The sequence below is a fragment of the Narcine bancroftii genome, chromosome 5, assembly GCF_036971445.1.
Source record: "Narcine bancroftii isolate sNarBan1 chromosome 5, sNarBan1.hap1, whole genome shotgun sequence".
Classification (NCBI taxonomy): Eukaryota; Metazoa; Chordata; class Chondrichthyes; order Torpediniformes; family Narcinidae; genus Narcine; species Narcine bancroftii.
In genome coordinates this window covers 60,596,526-60,616,063 of record NC_091473.1, presented here as the reverse complement: position 1 = coordinate 60,616,063, position 19,538 = coordinate 60,596,526, and the positions used below count along the sequence as shown (strand labels likewise).

Sequence of the window (19,538 nt, the reverse complement as noted above, 5' to 3'; positions counted from 1 at the left end):
ACCAAGGATGGATCTTTGCAGAATCCTGCAGAAGAGGATGGCTGAGGGCGATGCCCATGTTGACTGTGAAGGTTCTGTCAGTGGTGGTTGGATCCTGTGGTGATAACATCCCAAATTTTCTCAGAATCCTGAGAAAGTAGAAGCGTTGGTGTGCCTTCTTCATCCCTGCCTCAGGAAGAAGTCTTCTGAAATATGGACACCAAGGAACTTGAAGGTACTGACCTCCATCTCCGTCCTATCAATGCAGACAGTTGTGTTGTCCCTCGGCCTCTGCTTGCTAAAATCAACAATAAGCTCCTTGGTCTGGGAGACATTGCAAGCAAGACTGTTGTTCTGGCACCACCCAAACAGGTTCACAATTTCCATTCTATATTTCGACTCATTTCAAGATTTAATGTATCGTCATGTAATAAAAACTTATATTACAAAAAATGTCCTTTTCCCTGCTGAAAGGCAGACAGATTTGCCATTGGCAGAACTTGCCTGAAGTGCCTGTGACAGTCAATAAAACAAAAGAGGGTTCCCCTCAGAGTCTCCAAAATGTCTGTGGATTTGCCTCCAGTGCTATCGCAGCCTCCACAGCCACACAGAGTCCAATCCAAAGCATCAGCAACCCGAGTTCCAGATCTGAACCTCCAACACAATTAGGAACCCTTCAGCACCCTAGGCACCCTCTTGCATATTGGTTCTGATACCTGGTAACCCGTCAGCTAATTTTGAGCCAGTCTCCAACAATCCGCAGCCTGGTGCGAGTCCCTTGACTACAGTCTTCAGCAGCCCACAGCCTATGTGGGTTCCTCACCTCAATAACTGCTGCGTGTGTGTTTCTTCAACCTCAGAACCCCTCACTGGTCAGCTGCCATGGTCACTGTTCCATGGGCCATCTCCCCTCCTTCTCCTCCTCAGATGGAGGGGGGTGGTCTCCCCATTTTTTGGTGCTCTACACCAATCTTCCGCTTCCCAGGAGTCTGCAATCCTTCATGGCTGCTGCCGATCATAGTTGCTGCCATCTTGGGAGCAGAACCCATGAATCACGGAATTTTAAAAGTTTCTTCAAGTTATCATTAGTGGTGTCATCAGTGAATTTATGTCATGTATGAGCTGAAGTTGACTATGCCGTCATGAGTGTACAGAAAATAGAACAGGCGATTGAGCATGAAGACTTTGTGTGCCCCCAAATTTGACTGGAGATCACAGTCTACACAAGAAGCAAGCTCAACATATGAAAAGCTATCTCCCGGGCAAAGTGGAGATTCTGGAAAGAAATGGAAACAACAAAGGATAGCTGACACCTGGGGATGGGCCTGAATAACATAACCTGCTACAAAACCAAATCCGGTGCAGTAGATGGCAAAGGTTCACCCCCCAGATGAACTCAATGTCCTCTATGCCTGATTTGACGACCAGAACAAGGAAAAGTCATTGTACACCCCCACATCCACTGATGATTCTTTACTGTCAGGATCTGAGGATGATGAGTGGTATTCAGGAGAGCCAAGTACTGAAAACCTGTGCTGTCCAACTTGCCAATGTATGCACAGATAACTTTCACATCACATTCTGGTAGGGCATTGTACCCACCTGTTACAAACAGGTGTCAATTGTATCAGTGCCCGAGACGTGTGGTAATCTGCCAAAGTTACTACAGTTGTGTGGCACTCAAATCCACAGAAATGAAGTGCTTTGAGATGCTAGTGTTGAAGCATATTAGCTCCTGTCTGAACAATGACATGGATCTATTCCAATTTGCCTACCACTGCAAGAGGTCTACAACAGAGGCCAACTCACTGGGTCTACACAAAGCCCTGGAACACCTGGACAGCAAAGACGCATTCTTCAGGATGTTCTTTATCGACTACAGTTCAGAAATCAACACCATTATTCCCTCAAAAGTAATCAGAAAACTCCAAGACCGGAGCCTCTATACCCCACTGTATAATTGGATGCTGCATTTCCTTTCCTCCACACTACAATCAGTGATGATTTGTAAGATCATCTCCTCCACCATCTCCTTCAGTACTGGAGCACCAAAGCGCTGTATTCTTAGCCCCCTGCTCTACACCCTTTACACCTATGACTGTGTGGCTCAGTACAATAATAACACCATCTACAAATATGCTGATGATACCTTGGTAGTGGGTTGAATCAAAGTTGGGGGGTGGGGTGTGGATGGTGGTTGACTACAGCCAAATGATCAATCACTTCATACTCTTAGACGCTTACCCACTCCCATGAATCATGGACGTGGTGAATCAAATCGCCCAATACCGTGTGTTTTCCATCATCGACCAGCCTACCACCAGCTCCCAATCTGTCTGGAGGACCGCCCTCAATAACAGGAGGAAGATTGATCTTTCTCAGGGCTTCTTGCTCATAGGTATCGGTGACCCCCATACCAGGCCTTGATTCAGCCGGCCAGCACACTTTCCACTGCACATCAGTAGAAGTTTGCCAAGGTTTTCAATTTCATACCAAACCTCTGCATACTCCTAAGGAAGTAGAGGCGTGCAGTGAACTGAGATTCACTGGTAGTATGCTGTGCTGATGGCTGGCTCCACCCCCATTTGCTCACATATAACTCTGGCTTCCTGCCTAAACCCAGAACCCTTCTGAAGACTACTGTGAGACCCTACCCATAGTTATAAGCTAATAAAAGCGTTTGTTCTCCCTCCAGTCGTGAGAGCTTTTATTTGTGCTACTATTTTATGAACTTATTCCTAAAATGATGGAAGCTTTACTCAAGCATGGTATGCTGCTGATAGACTCTTTTCCCCCGACGCGGCTGAGGAGTTCTCGTACCGACTAGACTGCTTCCAGGCCTACCTGAACACGACCAGAGATGTCTTCCACACCAATTAACTCAGGAGATTCGCACTCAATTCGAGGGTTGAAATAAAAGGGAATGCAGTCATCAGGGACTGTACTACATATGAAGTCAACTTCGAGGTGTTGAAGGCTCAGTAACTGAAGTCACAAAATGAGGTCCTAGCGAGGCACCGACTTGCTCTACGTTGCCAACGGCCAGGAGAGACCATCAATAACTGCTTGTGGAATCTGTGGACAGTTGCCAAGAAATGCTGGTATGAAGCGGCTGCAGGCTGCACTCATGAGGAAGAACAGACCCAGGACACTCTGGTCACAGGGGCCCGCTCGAGGTACATGAGGCAGCGACTACTTGAGTTGGGTAAGAAGGAACTGGCTAGCCATGTTGAACTGGCCAAATCACTGGAACAGGCCAAGCTTGAGAATGATGACCTTGAAGCCAGCAAGCTCGCTCATCCAGGTGACCCCTTTCAAGGACCGGCTGCTCCTACTACCCCAGCCCTAACAGCTGTCACTTCCTATGCTCAGGAGTGCTTTTTCTTTTTTTTTAAATTTTATTTAAAAATTTTACAAACTAAAAAACAAATGAAACTCCCCTCCCTCCATCCTACCTATCCCACCCTCTACAACCCTCCCCCCCTCGGAGCTTATTTTTATTAAAAAAAACACAATAACATCAAGTTATAACAGGTTGTTGTATGGTGTGCCATCCATTTACATCTTTCATCACTTATAAAACTTTTACTTAACATCTAAACCCATACATTTCAAATACAAACCCCATATTTTAACAAAAAAATAATTATTCAGCAAATTATACATTATCTTCTCCAAATAAATACATGATTGAATTTCATTATGCCATCTTTGTTATGTCTGGTACTCCACGTTGTGAAGGGGGCCATCATTTTTCCAAGTTACAGCTACAAATTTTCTAGACACCGTCAATCCTAGATATATAAATGCAATTTGAGTTTTCTCCAAACATAAATTCGCTGTAATTGTATTCATATATCCCAATAAACATACCCATGGATCAACATATAAATCTATTTTGAATACATCTCGCAAAAATTTAATTACTTTTTCCCAAAAAGGCTTAACCTTTGTACATTCCCACACTGAATGTAAAAAAAGTACCTGTCTGATCACTACACCAAAAACATAAATCTGACCCTCTAAATCCATAGTTTTTCAATTTTTCAGAAGTTAAATATAACAGATGCAAAAAATTATAATTAACTAAACTATATTGTACATTAATTAATTTTGTAACACTATCCAGGCACATATCTGACAACTCCTCCATAGAGATAGGAATAGATAGGTCCTTTTCCCATTTATCCTTTATTTTAAATATATCTACCTTTTTCATCTTTTCCTGTAATAACAAGTACATTTCTGAAATAAATCCCTTTTTACCCTTATCAACAATTAATTTCTCAAATTTTGTTTAACCAAGTAATATTAACTCTCTGCCATAACTTTCCAATAGCAGATCTCATACTTGATAATAAGCAAATAAAGTGTTTTGTAATATACCAAATTTCTCTCTAAGTCTATTAAACGAGAGAAATAAACCCTCTTAAAAGCAATCTTCCACTCATATCACTCCTTTTGATTCCCAATCTTTCAAATAAGGATTATTCAAAGAAAATTAAATTGTCTGATTCTGATATAAGGGGGTCTTAACTGAAATTTTACCTTTTGATCCTATAATTTGATTCCATTTATACCATACCCCCATCAAATGTTTCAATACTGGCAGTTTATACTGCTGTAAAAGCGATGGATTCCATTTATATATAAAATGATATATAGTTCTTTCCTGTATTTGATCCATCTCCACCTTCGCCCACAGTGGAGGTTGATCAATATCAAACAGCCTATTAATAAACTTTAATTGTGGTGCTTGATAATAATTTTGAAAGTGTGGTAATTGTAAACCTCCTAAATTGTATCGCCATGTCAACTTTTACATAGAAACTCTAGACAACTTGCCTTTCCATAAAAACAAATGAACTGCTTCATTTAATTCCTTAAAAAAACTTTCCCGGTATAGCACATGGAATAGGTTGAAACAAATACTGAATAAAAGTATATTCATTTTAATACAATTTACCCATCCAATTAATGTTAAAGGTAACTCCTTCCATCTATTTAAATCAGATTTAATCTTATTTAGTAACAGCATATAATTTAAGCTATATAAATTTTGATATTCTTTATCCACTATTATGCTTCAATATTTAATTTTATCTGACCATTTAAACTTTGTAAGTTGTTTACAGTTTGAATAATCTCCATCCGAAATTGGTAATATCTCACTTTTATCCCAATTTACTTTATAACCTGAGATTGCCCCATACCGTTTCAACAAATTTAGCAATGGTTCTAAAGAATTCTTAGGATAAGACAAATGTATCAAAACATCATCTGCAAACAGATTAATTTTATACTCTTATCCACCAATTGTAATTCCCTTAATATTAATTTCTTGCCTAATTGCTTGGGCCAATGGTTCTATAACTAATGCAAATAGGGCTGGTGACAGCGGGCAGCCTTGTCTAGTTGACTGAAATAAATTAAATACCTGCAAAATCTGTCCATTCGTTACCACCCGAGCAGAAGGATTAGTATATAAAGCCTTACTCAACCAGTAAAGAGTGGTCCAAATGTATATCTTTCTAACACCTTAAGTAAAAAATTCCACTCCACACGGTCGAAAGCCTTTTCCGCATCTAGCACAAGTATCATTGGCTGGTTGAGTTGCTGTCTTGAAGCATTAATTATTGTGATTAATTTTATAATGTTATCAACTGAATTCAACTGAATACTTAATAAATCCTGCTTGATTCATATTTACTAATTTTGGTAAGAAATTAGCTAATCTGTTTGCTAAAATCTTGGTTACAATCTTATAATCTACATTCAATAAAGATATCGGTCAGTATGAAGCTACTTTTAGTTGGTCTCTGTCTTTCTTTGGTATAACTGTTATTAATCCCCTTGAAACCGACTCCGGAAATATACATGTTTCAGTAGCTTGCTTAAGTACATCAGTATATACTGGAAATAACAAATCATGAAATTCTTTTTAAAATTCCGTTGTAAACCCATCTTCTCCAGGCGATTTTCCACTCGGCATAGATTTTAATGCCTCCTTGAGTTCTAAATCAGTAAATGAACCATCCAACTTCTTAATATTCTCTTTCTCTAATAAAGGTAAATTTAAATTCGCCAAAAAAGATTCAATCTGCTCCATATCTGAAGTCCCTTCAGATGTATATAAATCCCAAAAAAATGTATGAAATTCATCATTAATATCCTGTGGTTTATGTTATGTCTGAATTTCTCCAACTGCATTAATCGTTCTAGAAACTTGTTCAGTTTTCAACTGCCAAGCTAAAACCTTATGTGCTCTCTTGCCCAACTCATAATAATGCTGTTTTGATCACAATCATTTTTTCATAACTGTAGGTTTGCATTGTATTGTAACAAAGCTTCAATTTAGACAACTGTATTTTATTGTCCTCTGTTGAATTCATCTGAAATGTCTTCTTTAATGCTACAATTTCTTTTTCTAAGTCCTGAACTTCTGCTATATATTGCTTCTTCACTTTGCTGTGTAACTAATAATTTGACCTCATAAATATGCTTTTAAAGTATCTATAACGTAAACTTACTTTGAACAGAACCCTCATTTTTTTCTTAAAAAAACCTAATCTGGTCTCTTACAAATGTGATAAATTCAGGGTTTTTTTTAAAAACATTTCATTAAATCTCCAACGAAAACTAATTTCTGCCATTCTCAGCAATACTACATGATATTAACAATAATGAATGATCTGACAGAATCCTACTCTTATACTCAGCCTGTCCAACTCGACCCTGCAAATGTGCTGATACCAGAAAAAAATCTATTCTTGAAAACTTATCATGACGTGCAGAATAAAACGAAAAATCCTTCGCCGTCCGTCGCCATATTTCCACTAAATTTAAATCCCTTATCAACTTGGTTATTCCTTTCACCATTTTGGTTTTCTTCACAATTTTTGTGGATTTATCCATAAATGGATCCAAACAGCAATTAAAGTCCCCTCCTACTATAATATTCTCATTTGATTGATTCAAATACAAAAATGCATGTAATAAATTCTACATCATCTTCATTCAGTGCGTACACATTCATCAAAGTCCAAGCCTCTGAAAATAGTTTACAATTAACCTTTAAAACCCTACCTGCATTAGCAGAAAAAAAATAAGTAAAAAAAAGTAAAAGACACCTTTTTAATGTATCAAAATTGATGCTCCTCGAGCCTTGGAATTAAAAGAAGATGCAATCACATGTCCAACCCAATCCCATTTCAACTTTAAATGTTCTTTCTCTGTCAAATGAGTCTCTTGCAAAAATGTGATGTCCCCTTCACCTTTTTAATATAGTCCAATATATTCCAACACACATTTCCTTTTTTTAATCGGACGATTAATCCCTTTAACATTAAATGTCGCAAAATTCAATTTACTCATTATTCCTTTCTGAATGGCATCCAACACAACAAACCTTTACACTAAATATAAGCTCCTAAAAAAACCCTTAAACTACCAATATAGAAAATAAAATTAAAAAACCTTGTATGTATGAACCCCCCCCAAAAAAAACCCTTATAATAAAAAAACCCACTTAGGTGGTACCCCCCTCTATTATCCGAGTGTGGTCAAAACTACTAGTGGCAGATGACTTTGAAAGATGCAGAGTCATCCACCGCCCCCCCTCCACCCCCAGCCGGTAGTCTAATAACAAAAAAAACTTTTCAGTTTTTAAACAGTCATTCCACAGCCCCCATGGCACCAGCCAGTTGATCGTCATCTCCACATCTCCAATCTCAATCAATTTCTGCTCTTCCTTCCATTTCCATTCCCATTCTTCTTTGGAGATCCCTGTGATTTCGGTTGTTTCTGCAACTCAGGACTATGTGGGTTATTTGGCAAAGTTAGCAAATGTCAAAGCATCACTCTCATCTTCAAAAAACTGAGCCTGGAAATTACCATAAAACACTTTCAAGACAGCTGGATATCTGTAACCCTTCTTCCGTAACACCGCCTTTGTTGGGTTAAATTCTTTATGACTCAAATCAGCATAAAAAAACACTATTACTCTAGGGGGTTGATCTGGGAAAGGTTTTCGCCGTACCGCCCTTTGCGCTCTATCCAATTCTAACCCTTCCGGAAACACATCTTTTCCCAACATCTCAGGTATTCATTTCCGAAAAAACTTCACTGGATCTGTTCCTTCTATATCCTCTGGCAATCCCACTATCTTAACGTTGCTATGTCGACTCTAGTTCTCCAATGAATCGATTTTCTTCAAAAATTCTCACTTTTGCACATCCCAGCCCCTGATACAATGTTCCACATAGTCCATCCTGTCTGTATATCTTTTCACCTTGTCATTGCAATCGTGAAACGCCCGCTTAATTTCTTTACATTCGTCTTGCACCATATCCAGTGCTCGCAAACATTTAGTTACATCTTTTTTAATTGCAGACACTTCTTCATAGATATTAGCTATTTTCCCTCTCAATTCAGTCAGTTGGGTCTTAGTGTCCATAATTCCCTGCGTGACCTGTGCTGCCATATTGTCCATCCTACGCATAAAGTCTTCAGACAAAGATAAAGTAGTATCCCCTTCCACAGTTAAGAGTTTTAAAAGTATGTAGAGGAGGAGATTTAAATCTCTGAGGCCTACCTTCTATAATTCTTGCAGCCTGCAGTATTGCTTCTTCTTCTTCTTCCTCAGTAGTTACTGGCAGTTCTTCTTCCTCTTCTTCTGTGTCCACAGCCACTATCTCGGCCCGTGCCACTTGACTGCGGGTCTGAACCAGCCCCCCCAAACTGAGCCAACATTGTCAGTCCGACGGAGGGCGGCCATTCCCACAACTTGGGCCCAGTCGGTAGTTGTGTGCGTGTGTAGCTCGGCACGCATGACCAATTCAGTTAGGGCCCGGAGGCGCAGATCCTCCCACCCTACGCTAGCGGCCGACACGCCGCTGGCCTCACCAACATATTCAAGGTCACGTTTGCAGATGGAACGCTCGCCTCTGTGCTCCCCGTCCGCCTCAGGCATGCCATCCTATGTCGTGCTTGTGCCTCCCCGAAGCAAAGCTCACCGTACCGGCACCATCTTGCATTGTTAAACTCAAGGAGGGCGCCAGTGTGACAGAAATCTTGGCCTGGATAGTCCTCTGCGTCTTTGGAGCTTCCAGAATCAAAACTTGTGGATCCTTCTGAAAGGTAGGCCTCAACTCTTCCGCACTTTCAGTTCTTTTAAAATTTATTTTCTTCCCAGATTGAGCTTTTAATCTCTTCATTGTTGCTGTGAATAACTCTTAAACTTATTCAGAAAAAGATTTAAATGTTTTAACTGTCTTTAATTTTCGGGCATTAATTATTCAGCTGGGGAGAGGTGGTTTCACACATCCTCTTCTGCCATCTTGCCATGACCCCCCCGGGAGTACTTTTTCTGTGGCAAGACTCAGCATCCCTGATTTTGTTGCCCGGCTAAAGACTCAGTGTGTTCCAGCTGTGGCAAGAAAGGACATTGGATAAGGGTTTGACACTCGAGGGGAAGCCTGGGGAAGTCTGTGGCCTGCATCGCTTCTGGATGCAATTCCAGCCACAAGCTGTCTGCCCCAAATTCACCCAAACCCACTTGCTGCGCAACATGCTGACAGAGGATGGCAGTGAGGAAACAGCGCAAAAAGGCTTGGAGGCCATCTTGCCACAACCCAAATTCAAACTCAGCACCATCATCAATAGAGGAGGAAGGAGGGTGGCCATTTTGCCACACCACAAGTCGAAGCCATCTTACCCATGCAGGGCAACCCATGACGGTGGGGGCCACTCGAGTGAGAAGCATGGAGTCTCCGGGGACCTAGCCTTGATGGTCCTAGATCAGGACAGACCTCACAAGCTCAGCAAGTCCAGAGTGACTGTGAAGGTAAACGGACATTCCACTAAATGCCTAATCAACAGGTGCTTTACTGACAGTTTCATAGACTCATTGACTGTGCAAAAGTACAACCTAAAGATTTAGCCTTCTAATTACCGCATATTCCTTGTGTCTCATTTGCATTCTATGCATGTTCAACAACATCTGTCGTTTGAGGGGTGGGGGGGGAATTCTGTAAATTTCACTTGTATGTACTTGAATTGTGTGCTCTGGTGTTGTTGGGTCTGAACTTCCTGTGTTACCTTAAAAGCGTGACCTTGGAATATTCTGGTACCCTCCCCCCCGTAACGGTTTGGAACAGAGGGCCCCTAAAATCAGAACCCACACGTAGCCTCTCCACACTGAATCTGTCCTCAGATTCCACACCCATTGCTACCAAGAGCAGGGGGTACATACAGTACAGCAGACTGTCTGCTCGACGAAGGTATCTTCAAACCTAGCACCAGTCTGCGGAGAGCACACATGGTAGTGGTATAAGGGGAAAACAAGTCAAGGCTAGTAATTGACTATAGCCAAACTATTAATCAGTACACACTCTTGGACACATATCCCCCCCTCGAATTTCGGACATGGTAAATGATACTGTGTAGTATTGGGTCTATTCAACCATCGATCTGAAAGCTACTTATCACCAGCTTCCAATCCATTCCAAGGACCATCCATATATGGCATTTGAGGCGAACAGTCACCTCTATCAATTCCGAAGGGTCCCTTTCGGTATCACTAAGGGGTTTCTATCTTCCAGAGGCAAATGAACAGAATGGTGGACAAGTATGGGTTAAAGGCTACCTTCCCGTACCTCAATAATTTCACAATCTGTGGCCATATCTTGGATGACCATGACACCAAATTCCAGAGTTCTCTCCACACAGTGAAAGCCCTGAACCTCATTTATAACACTGACAAGTGCATGTTCAGGACTAAATGGCTGGCTATCTTTGGCTACATGGTGGAGAATGGCATAATTGGCCCCGATCCCAATAGGATGCTCCCCCAGGATCACAAAGGCTTTGAGGAGATGCCTGGGGTTTTTCTCATATTATGTCTTGTGGATCCTTCAAAACACTGATAAGATTTGCCCTCTCTTAAAAGCCACTACATTCCCCCTTTTAACTACCTCCAAAAAAACATTGTGAAAGCCGCCACACATGCGGTGGACAAGAATGTACTTTTCCAAGTGGAAAGCGACGCTTCGGACGTAGCCCTGGCCGCTACCCTCAACTAGGCAGGCAGGCTGGTTGCATTTTTCTTTTGGATATTACAAGGTCATGAGCTCCAGAACCCATCTGCAGAAAAGGAAGCTCAAGCCATTGTAGAAGCCATGAGGCACTGGAGACATTACCTAGCTGGTAGAAGATTTACGCTCCTCACTGACCAGTGCTCAGTCGCATTTGTGTTTAATAATGTCAAGGGGCAAAATCAAGAACGACAAAATTGCTAGGTGGAGGATCGAGCTCTCCAGCTACAATTATGACATTGCCTATCAGCCAGGAGTCCTTAATTACCCTCCAGACGCCTTATCCAGAGGAAGCTGTGCCTCTGTACACATCAGCCATCTGCGATCTATGCATAATGAGCTCTGCCATCTAGGGGTCACCCACATGGCTCATTTTGTCAAGATGAGAAATCTGCCCTACTCCATGGAAGATGTCATGTAAATGACCAGGTCTTGCCAGGTCTGCGCAGAGTGCAAGCCGCACTTCTACCGACCTGCAAGGCGCACCTGATCAAGTCATCCAGGCCCTTCGAACAGGTCAGAGTCGATTTTAAGGGACCTCTCCCCTCCACGAACCAGAACACCTTCTTCCTCTCTAACATTGACAAGTACTCCTGCTTCCCATTCACCATTCCATGTCCAGACACATCCACTTCGTCAGTCATAAAGGCCCTAGATTCCATTTTCCCCCTGTTCGGGTATCCCAGCTATATTCATAGTGACCAGGACTCATCCTTTAGGAGTGACAAGCTATGTCAGTACCTGCTGGTGAGGGGAATCGCGTCCAGCAGGATTACTAACTACAATCCCCGGGGGAACGGGTAGGTTGAAAAGGAGAAAGCCACAATCTGGAAGGCTGTCAAACTGGCCCTGAAGTCAAAAGGCCTTCCAGACTCATGCTGGCAGGATGTCCTCCCTATGGTGTTCCAGTCCATCTGGTCACTACTATGTACCATGACCAACACTACTTCTCACGAACTCCTATTCACTTTCGAAAGAAGGTCAGCATTGGCAACTACACTCCCACTCCTGGTCCAGTCCTTCTCAGGAAGCACGTGAGGAGAAGCAAGACCAACCCCCTGGTGGAAAGGGAGAAACTGCTCCTTGCCAATCCCATATTCATATCCTATGAATATGTGGACTACCTGGATGGCAGGGCGGACACTGTCTCCATCAGGGACCCTCCAGAACAGAGGGTCCGTTGCCTCAAGTGCCCTGTGAGCCATGGAGCTCATTCTCGCTGCTCCCAATCAGGGCCTCAGGGGATCCGGTTCAGGAGGAAAGTGCATCCCCCTCCACCTTTGAGCCGGAGACCCAGCCAACTGCTCCTCCCTCACAAGGGGATCAGGAGACCCAAGAAGTCCAAGGCCCCCAGTGCCAGGATCTCCAGACCCCCCAGACTGCTTAAATCTGTAAATTTGTAAATAATTGTATATTTTTAAACTTTTTTTCTGAACCCATTCTCTGTCTTCATTCACAGACCCTAAATTCTGCAGGAATGGGTGAATGCAATGAACTTGGGTTCACTGGTGGTGTGTTGTGCTGATGGCTGGCTCCACCCCTGTCAGAAATAAAACTTCTCACACATGAGTCTCTTTAAAACTGATGACACGACAAGCTTTATTTACAAGTCTGCAGAGTTGGACTCAACTGGTTTCTCACCAGTTAAGCCCCGATACATACAGTGCATTGATTTTTATACCTTTATTATTTGCCCTTCCCCTTCTTATTAATACTGTTTTAATTGGTTAGTATTACAAAAACATTCTAAGTATAACTGCATTATTAATTATCACGTTCGTTACGTACGCTGTGAACTCTACATTCACTGAATTCTGTTTCTCACACTTCTTATCAATCCTTTGTCTCCTGCATGTCTCTCACTATGACCATGAAAAGATAGGTTTAAAAAAACATATTCAGCAGCTCCTTCTGTCCTTGACTGCTAGTAAACTCTCTGTCCGTTCTGGCTTCCCTGTTTCTGATTAATCATCACATTTTAACTTAAGTCTTTTTAACCTAAATTCTCTATATCACAACCCCCATCAGCTCACATATAACCCTGGTTTCCTGCCTAAACCCAGAACTCTTCTGAAGACTACTGTGAAACCCTACCCATAGTTTTAAGCTAATAAAAGCGTTTGTTCTCCCTACAGTCGTGAGAGCTTTTATGCATGCTGCGAGGCACATACGTGTTTTCTTTACAGTGAAAACACAAAACGCTGGAGAAGCTCAGCACGTCAGTGTCCTTTATGTAATCAAGGTAAAGATACATAACTGACATTTCGGGCTTGAGCCCTTCATCAAAGTATGAGAAAATGCCAGCAAGCAACCAAACAAAGGAGTGGGAGGGGGAGTAGAAGGCTCAAGCCCAAAATGTCCATTATGTATACATAAAATAAACTGTTTGACCTGCTGAGCTTCTCCAGCATTTTGTGTTTTTACTTCAACCACAGTGTCTATTGAATTTTGTGATCTATTTCTTCTTGGTGACATTTGAGTTGTGGGTCTAGGATAGGTCCTCCAAAATAGTGACACCCAGGAATTTAAATTTGCTCACCCTCTGATTTCCCCCAATGATCATTGGATTGTACACTCTAGATTTTTCCTCCAAAAGTCCACAATCAGCTCTTTGGTTCTGGTGACATGGAGTGCAAGGTTGTTGTTACTACACCATTCTAGTGGCTGACTTGAAGAAGGGATAAAACTTCAGTTATATTTCTTTACCTCCAAGTGGATGCTTTTGCGAGAAATTTTACATCCGTACAAAGTGTATGGCTTCACACAGATCTTCAAACTCTATGCCACTTCTCTTCCCAACTCTGTATCCTATATCCCGTTGTAACCTCGGACAACCTTCTGCACTACCCACTCCACCTCCACTTACTGATCTTTCTTTGTCTGACATTATTGAGAATCACAAACAGCGGTGGGGTGAGAATTCCAGAACAGATCCCTGCAGAATTACACTAACCACAGATCTTCAGGCAGTATACACCATCTACCATTCCCCTTTCTCTGCCTTCTGCAATCAAACAGGTTTCAAATCCATTCAGTTGAGGTTTAAGGAGCCCACACCTCATGGCTTGGTAAAATCCATTCACACTGCACCCACCACCCAGCTTTCATCAATTTCTTTTGTCATCTGAAAAGATTCAATCAAAGCTCATAAGGCATGACCTGCCCCAACATATCCGTGTTGATTATCCCGAATTGGACTTTTCTTCTCCAAATGCTCATGAGAACTCCCTCCAATAGTTTGCCCACCACTGACACAAGGCACACTGGTCCAGAACATTTCTTGTTCAAAATGAAAATATTTCTGCCACCAGACTCAGTTGAGGAGCGACCTTCTGGCCCGTTCTATCTCCTCATCGAGCCGAGAATCCAGTCGTCACTCTGGCCTGACCCGTTCCCTCCCCTTCCACCCTCTGAATCCTTTGGACTACGATTCCCAGAATGCCGCGGGGCTGTCTTTCCGGCGGTTGGCGGCGCTGCGTGAGCAGTGCCCGAGCGCGGACATGGCGAGTAACCGCCACAGCTCGAGCCCGCAGCCCGGCCCTGTGCCCGGCCCTGCGAGCGGCGCCCCAGCCCCAGGGAGCAGCCGCGGGCCCGGCAAAGCTCCTGCCAGCGGCAACAAGAAACGGCCGCTTCTTAACGGCCTGGTGAACTCGTACGAGGACAAGAGCAGCGACTTCGTCTGGTGAGTCGAGGCCGGGAGACCGAGGCGGGGCCCGGCCCAAGTGTGAGCCCGCCCACACGGCGATATCGGACCGAGGCCTCCAGCACCAGCTCCGGCCCCTGTCATACTCCTCGCCCAGACGGCGAGGTTCACTGCTCCCGGCCAACCTCCGCCTGCCCACCCGCTGCCACTCCCCCTGGCGGGGCGGAAAGGCCTGTGGTGGCGGAGGAGTCCAGTTCTGGGGGTGTCCCGGGGTGAGGGGACTGGAGGGGGACCTGGGGAAAGGGAGGTGTGGTCCTCGAATCAAGGAGCGGGTTGCGGAAGGTGCTCAATCCCGTTGGGAGTGGGACGGGAGGAGGAGGTTCTGGGGATGCGGAGGGTGGTTCTGGAACCCATGGCAGGGAGGGGACGGAGGTGTCCGGCTCCCCGTCTCTCTTTTGAGTGAAGGTTGAGGGATGACTGAACAGAGGTCTACAATATCATAATAGGGTGGATCTTTCGAAGGGATACAGTAGCCTCATGCACTGTCAAGCCAAGGCCACCCATAAATTAGAGGAGCAACACCTAATTTTCTGTCTGGGTGTTCTCCAATCGAATGGCATTAGCATAGACTTCTCTGGTTTCTGCTAGACCATTCCCTATTTTCCTTTTTACTCTATCTCATCTCCTTTTGTTGTAATACACCTTTCCTCCAGTTCTCCACGCCTTCACCTCTCCATTCACAGAGCCTCTCCCTTTTCCCTCTCTACCCTATTCTCTCTCCATTCACAGAACCACCCCCTCACCCATTTGCTCTTGTGTCCTCTCTCCCTTATCCACCTATGACCTCTTGCCTATGGGCCCGTGCTCCTGCCCCTCCCCCTACCACTTTATTCAGGCTCCTGCCTACATTTTGCTTGTACCTTGGTAAATGTATCTTTATCTTTGCTATATAAATTATGCAATTTGACATGCTGAGTTTCTCCAGCATTTCTTTTTCCTTCATTCACGGTGTTGGCAGACTTTTGTGTTTTCCTCAATACTAGAGGATGTCTACAAGGTCAGGGGTGTTAAGTTTAGGGGAGATGTTAGGATGGGTTTTTTTTAAACACAGTGGTGGGTGCTGGTGCAATAGGGATACTTTTTGACAGGCACAGAGATGAAAGAGAAATAAAGGGTGAGAGGTAGAAAGGTTTAGATCATTGACTAGGTTTTGTAAGCTGGCACAACATTATGGGCTGAAGGACCTGTACTGTGCTTTAATGTTCTATGTAATGCTGAAATGGACGAGGAATTGAACATCTGTTTTGTGTTGGGCTTTTAAGCTGGACGACACAACCAAAATGCTGAAGAGAAATGTTATGGATATGAGGTGAATATCTTGAAACAATCACTATTACCAAAGTGGTTGTGCTGAGCTAATTCATGAGTCTAAAGGTCTTGATGGAATAAGGCTGCGAAAAGAAATGCCATATTTGGCACCTTGAAAGAGCAAGAATGTCACATCACTGTTTAAAAAAGAATGCAAGCAAAAGGCATGTAATTTTGTAGGAGGTTCCTTAACATCTGTCTTTAAGAAGATGCTTGGATCTGTCATTAAGGAAGAAATACTGAGAATTCTGGATAGAAGTTGTTCCATCAGGATTCAGGAAGGGAAGAAACAGTTTGACAAATTTATTGGTGTTCTTTGAGTATAAATGAGTTCAGTGAAAAATGGGGAACAGCTGAACATTGTAAATTTTGATAAAGTACTGCGGGAAAGATGTCCATAAGATTAGGATGCATAGAGTTGGATGTAATGCATTAACACGGATAGAGGACTAGTGAATCAATGGAAGGCAGAGATTTGGGATAAATGGGTGATTTTTCTGGTTGGAAATCAGTGGTAAATGGGGTGCTGCAGAGTTTGATGCTGGACTTGGAATTGTTCACAATATATGTTAGCCATTTGAAAGAGTGGAGTGAGTGCATCATTTCTAAGTTTGCCAATGACACAATATTAATAAAACAAATTGAACAAGGATGCAGAGAGTTATATTGAGTGGGCAAGAGTCTGGAAGAAGGAGTAAAATGTTGGTAAATGTGATGTGATTGACTTTGGAAGAAAAAGTAGATCATCAGATTATTAAATGGTAAGCTTACAGCATGTTGTGTAGAGAGAGACTAGGGAATTCTTGTGTATGAATTGTAAAATGTAGGTTTGCAGATGTGATGGTTATCAAGAAGGCAAAGGTCATGTTGGCCTTCGTTGGAGGATTGAATTGAAGAGCAGGCAATTCTGCGGCAACTGTACAAAGTACTGGTGAGCCTGCACCTGGAATACTGAGTGTATTTCTGGTCTCCTTGTGTAAGAAAGCATATACTTTGGAGATGGTGCAGAGGAGGGTCACCAGGTTAATTCCACAGATGATTGGGTTAGCCTATGAGGAGAGATTGAGTTTCTTGGGGCTATACTTGGTGGAATTAAGAAGAATGAGAGGGGATCTTAAAGAAACATAAAATTATGAAAAGATAGAGGCAGAAAAAATGTTTTCACATGGAATGTGAAACTAGTACTAGGGGGTAAAACTTCATGATTTGTGGGAATATATTTCAGACAGGGATGAGAAGGGACTATTTTCCTAGAGAGTAGTAAATCTGTGGAATTCTCTTTGATATTATATCTATTTTTTCCAAAACTTAAATATGCCATTATGTTATGTAGTCGGTGGAAGTTCATGTTTCCATTTCATTAAAACCCCTCGTCTGACTATCAATGTACTAAAACCTGCTCTTGAGATGCTGACAAAGGTATAGTCAGATTGCGAATAAAGCCAAACAAGGCAATTAAAGGGTATGGAAATGTTCTTCCAGAATCTTCCTAATGTGGGACATTCCCAAAATGTGAATTAGGCCTCCAAAATTTTACACCTTTCACACAATGAATCAACATCTGCATAAAAGTGAGTTAATTTAAGTTTAGCTTTATGTATTCTGTGTACCACTTTAAATTGTAATAAACAATGTCTAGCACAAAATGATGAAACATTAATCAAGCGAAGAGTGGATGCCAGTCCTCATCTGGGAATCAGAGAATTTGTGGAATTCTCTGCCCAAGGAAGCAGTTGGGGTGCATTATTAAATATATTTAAGACAGATTTGGATGGATTAATGCATGCTAGTAGAATTGAGTTATGGGGAACAGGTAGATAGATGGAGCAGTGTCCAAAACCAGATCAGTCATAATCTTATTGAACGATGGAGTGGGCTCAATGGGCTGGATGGCTGACACCTGCTCCTTTTCCTCTTGTTCTTGTGTGTGATGCCAACTTCAAACTGGTAAATGGAAATAAGATAAATGTTCTTACCCTTGTCCCCTAATTAAATACTGAACAGTGACTCTTGTCACAGTCAAAGCTTTACAGTACAAAAACCAGTTCTCTCCACGTTGACCAAGTTATCTACCCAAGCGAGTTAATTTGTTGCTTTCAGCCCATGTCCCTCTGAACCATTCCTATTAATGTACCTGTTCCAAATCTTCAAAATGTCATTGTACCTGTCTTTACCACTTCTACTTTGGAGCCTGGGTAATTACAGTGACTGCTTTCTCAGACCCTTGCTCAGCTAATGGGTAGTAACATTGACTACTTCCTCTGGGCAGTATTTCATAGAATAATTTGAGACATATTCCTGGCACTGTTTTGAAATAGAGATCGGTGACACTGACCTTCTTCGCTCTGTTGTGAACATGGGTGAGTGAATGGTCTTGCTTCCATCTGGAAATATATTTACTCAGTGGGCAATGCCACTGACTGCTTCATGTTGCAATGATTAAAGAGTGACAGTGACAATGTTGGTTGTTTAAGTAATTTGTATTGTCGGGGTAGTAGTAACACTCACCACTTCTTAATAACCATGTTATAGAGACACATAGCATAGAAAGAGGCTCTTTAATATACAGTGAATGGCAGGACCCTTTGGAGTATTGCAGCACAGATTGATTTTGCTCCTTGTTTCCTGCTAAGTTCTTTTTAATGCAGAAAATGGTAGCTGGTTGGGATGTGCTATCAGGGCAAGTAGTAGATGTAGATACATAGACAGTTAAACAGGAACATTAACATGCAGGGAATTGAGGGATATGGAACATGTGCAGGCATATGGGTTGTTTTGATTGGCATCGTGGTCACTGCATACCTTTTGAGCCAAAGTGCCTATTTCAGTGATGTACAGTTCTACGTTTATCCCACTATTTTTATGCCAATCACCAATGCTAATCCCACTCAGTCTGTGGCTTATGTCTTGATGATTCATGTTCATCCACCTTGTAAAAGGCTGCATTTGGATAGTTTGACATTGATGCTTGCTTCAAAGTAGCCCTGTTTTGTGATTATGGGCAATAAAACTGACCTCTTTAACAATTTAGTGAACAATGCCCTATGACTTTTCTTTACAGAGTTTGGATGGTGAGATAGACCTTTTTCCTCAGTCCATTGTGAGATCTGACATGGTTACTGGTGATAGAGCAATGCTCAAAAATGCCAGAGGAATTCAGCAGGTTATGCAGCATTCATGGAAAGTAGTTGACAGTTGATGTTTCGGGCCTGAGCTCTTCTTCATGAATTGTTATCCCTCACAGCCATTGTAGATGTTTTCATAAAATCTTAGAATCACAGAAACATAGAATTGAGCCCTTTCAGCCCACCTTATCTATGCCATTAGTATATCTTGCTTAGCTAATTCCATTTGATTATATGAAGCCCAAATATCTTTTCTTTCCTCCCCAAGTGCTTTCTAAATTGCAGTACAGTAAAATCCCCATTATCCAGCACATACAGGGATCGCAGATG

General features: G+C 42.5%; 1 protein-coding gene across 2 annotated transcripts in view; it reads left to right on the top strand.

Moving 5' to 3' along the window:
• Positions 1-14,525: 14,525 nt before the first annotated feature.
• The window catches only part of cop1 (COP1 E3 ubiquitin ligase), a 141,610-nt gene continuing 136,597 nt past the window's right edge, over positions 14,526-19,538 (top strand). For both annotated transcript variants that reach the window (XM_069937536.1, XM_069937535.1), the window contains exon 1: positions 14,526-14,754. In XM_069937536.1, coding sequence (XP_069793637.1) covers positions 14,573-14,754 — 182 coding nt within the window. In that variant the 5' untranslated portion in view covers positions 14,526-14,572. The remainder of the gene's footprint in view (positions 14,755-19,538) is intronic.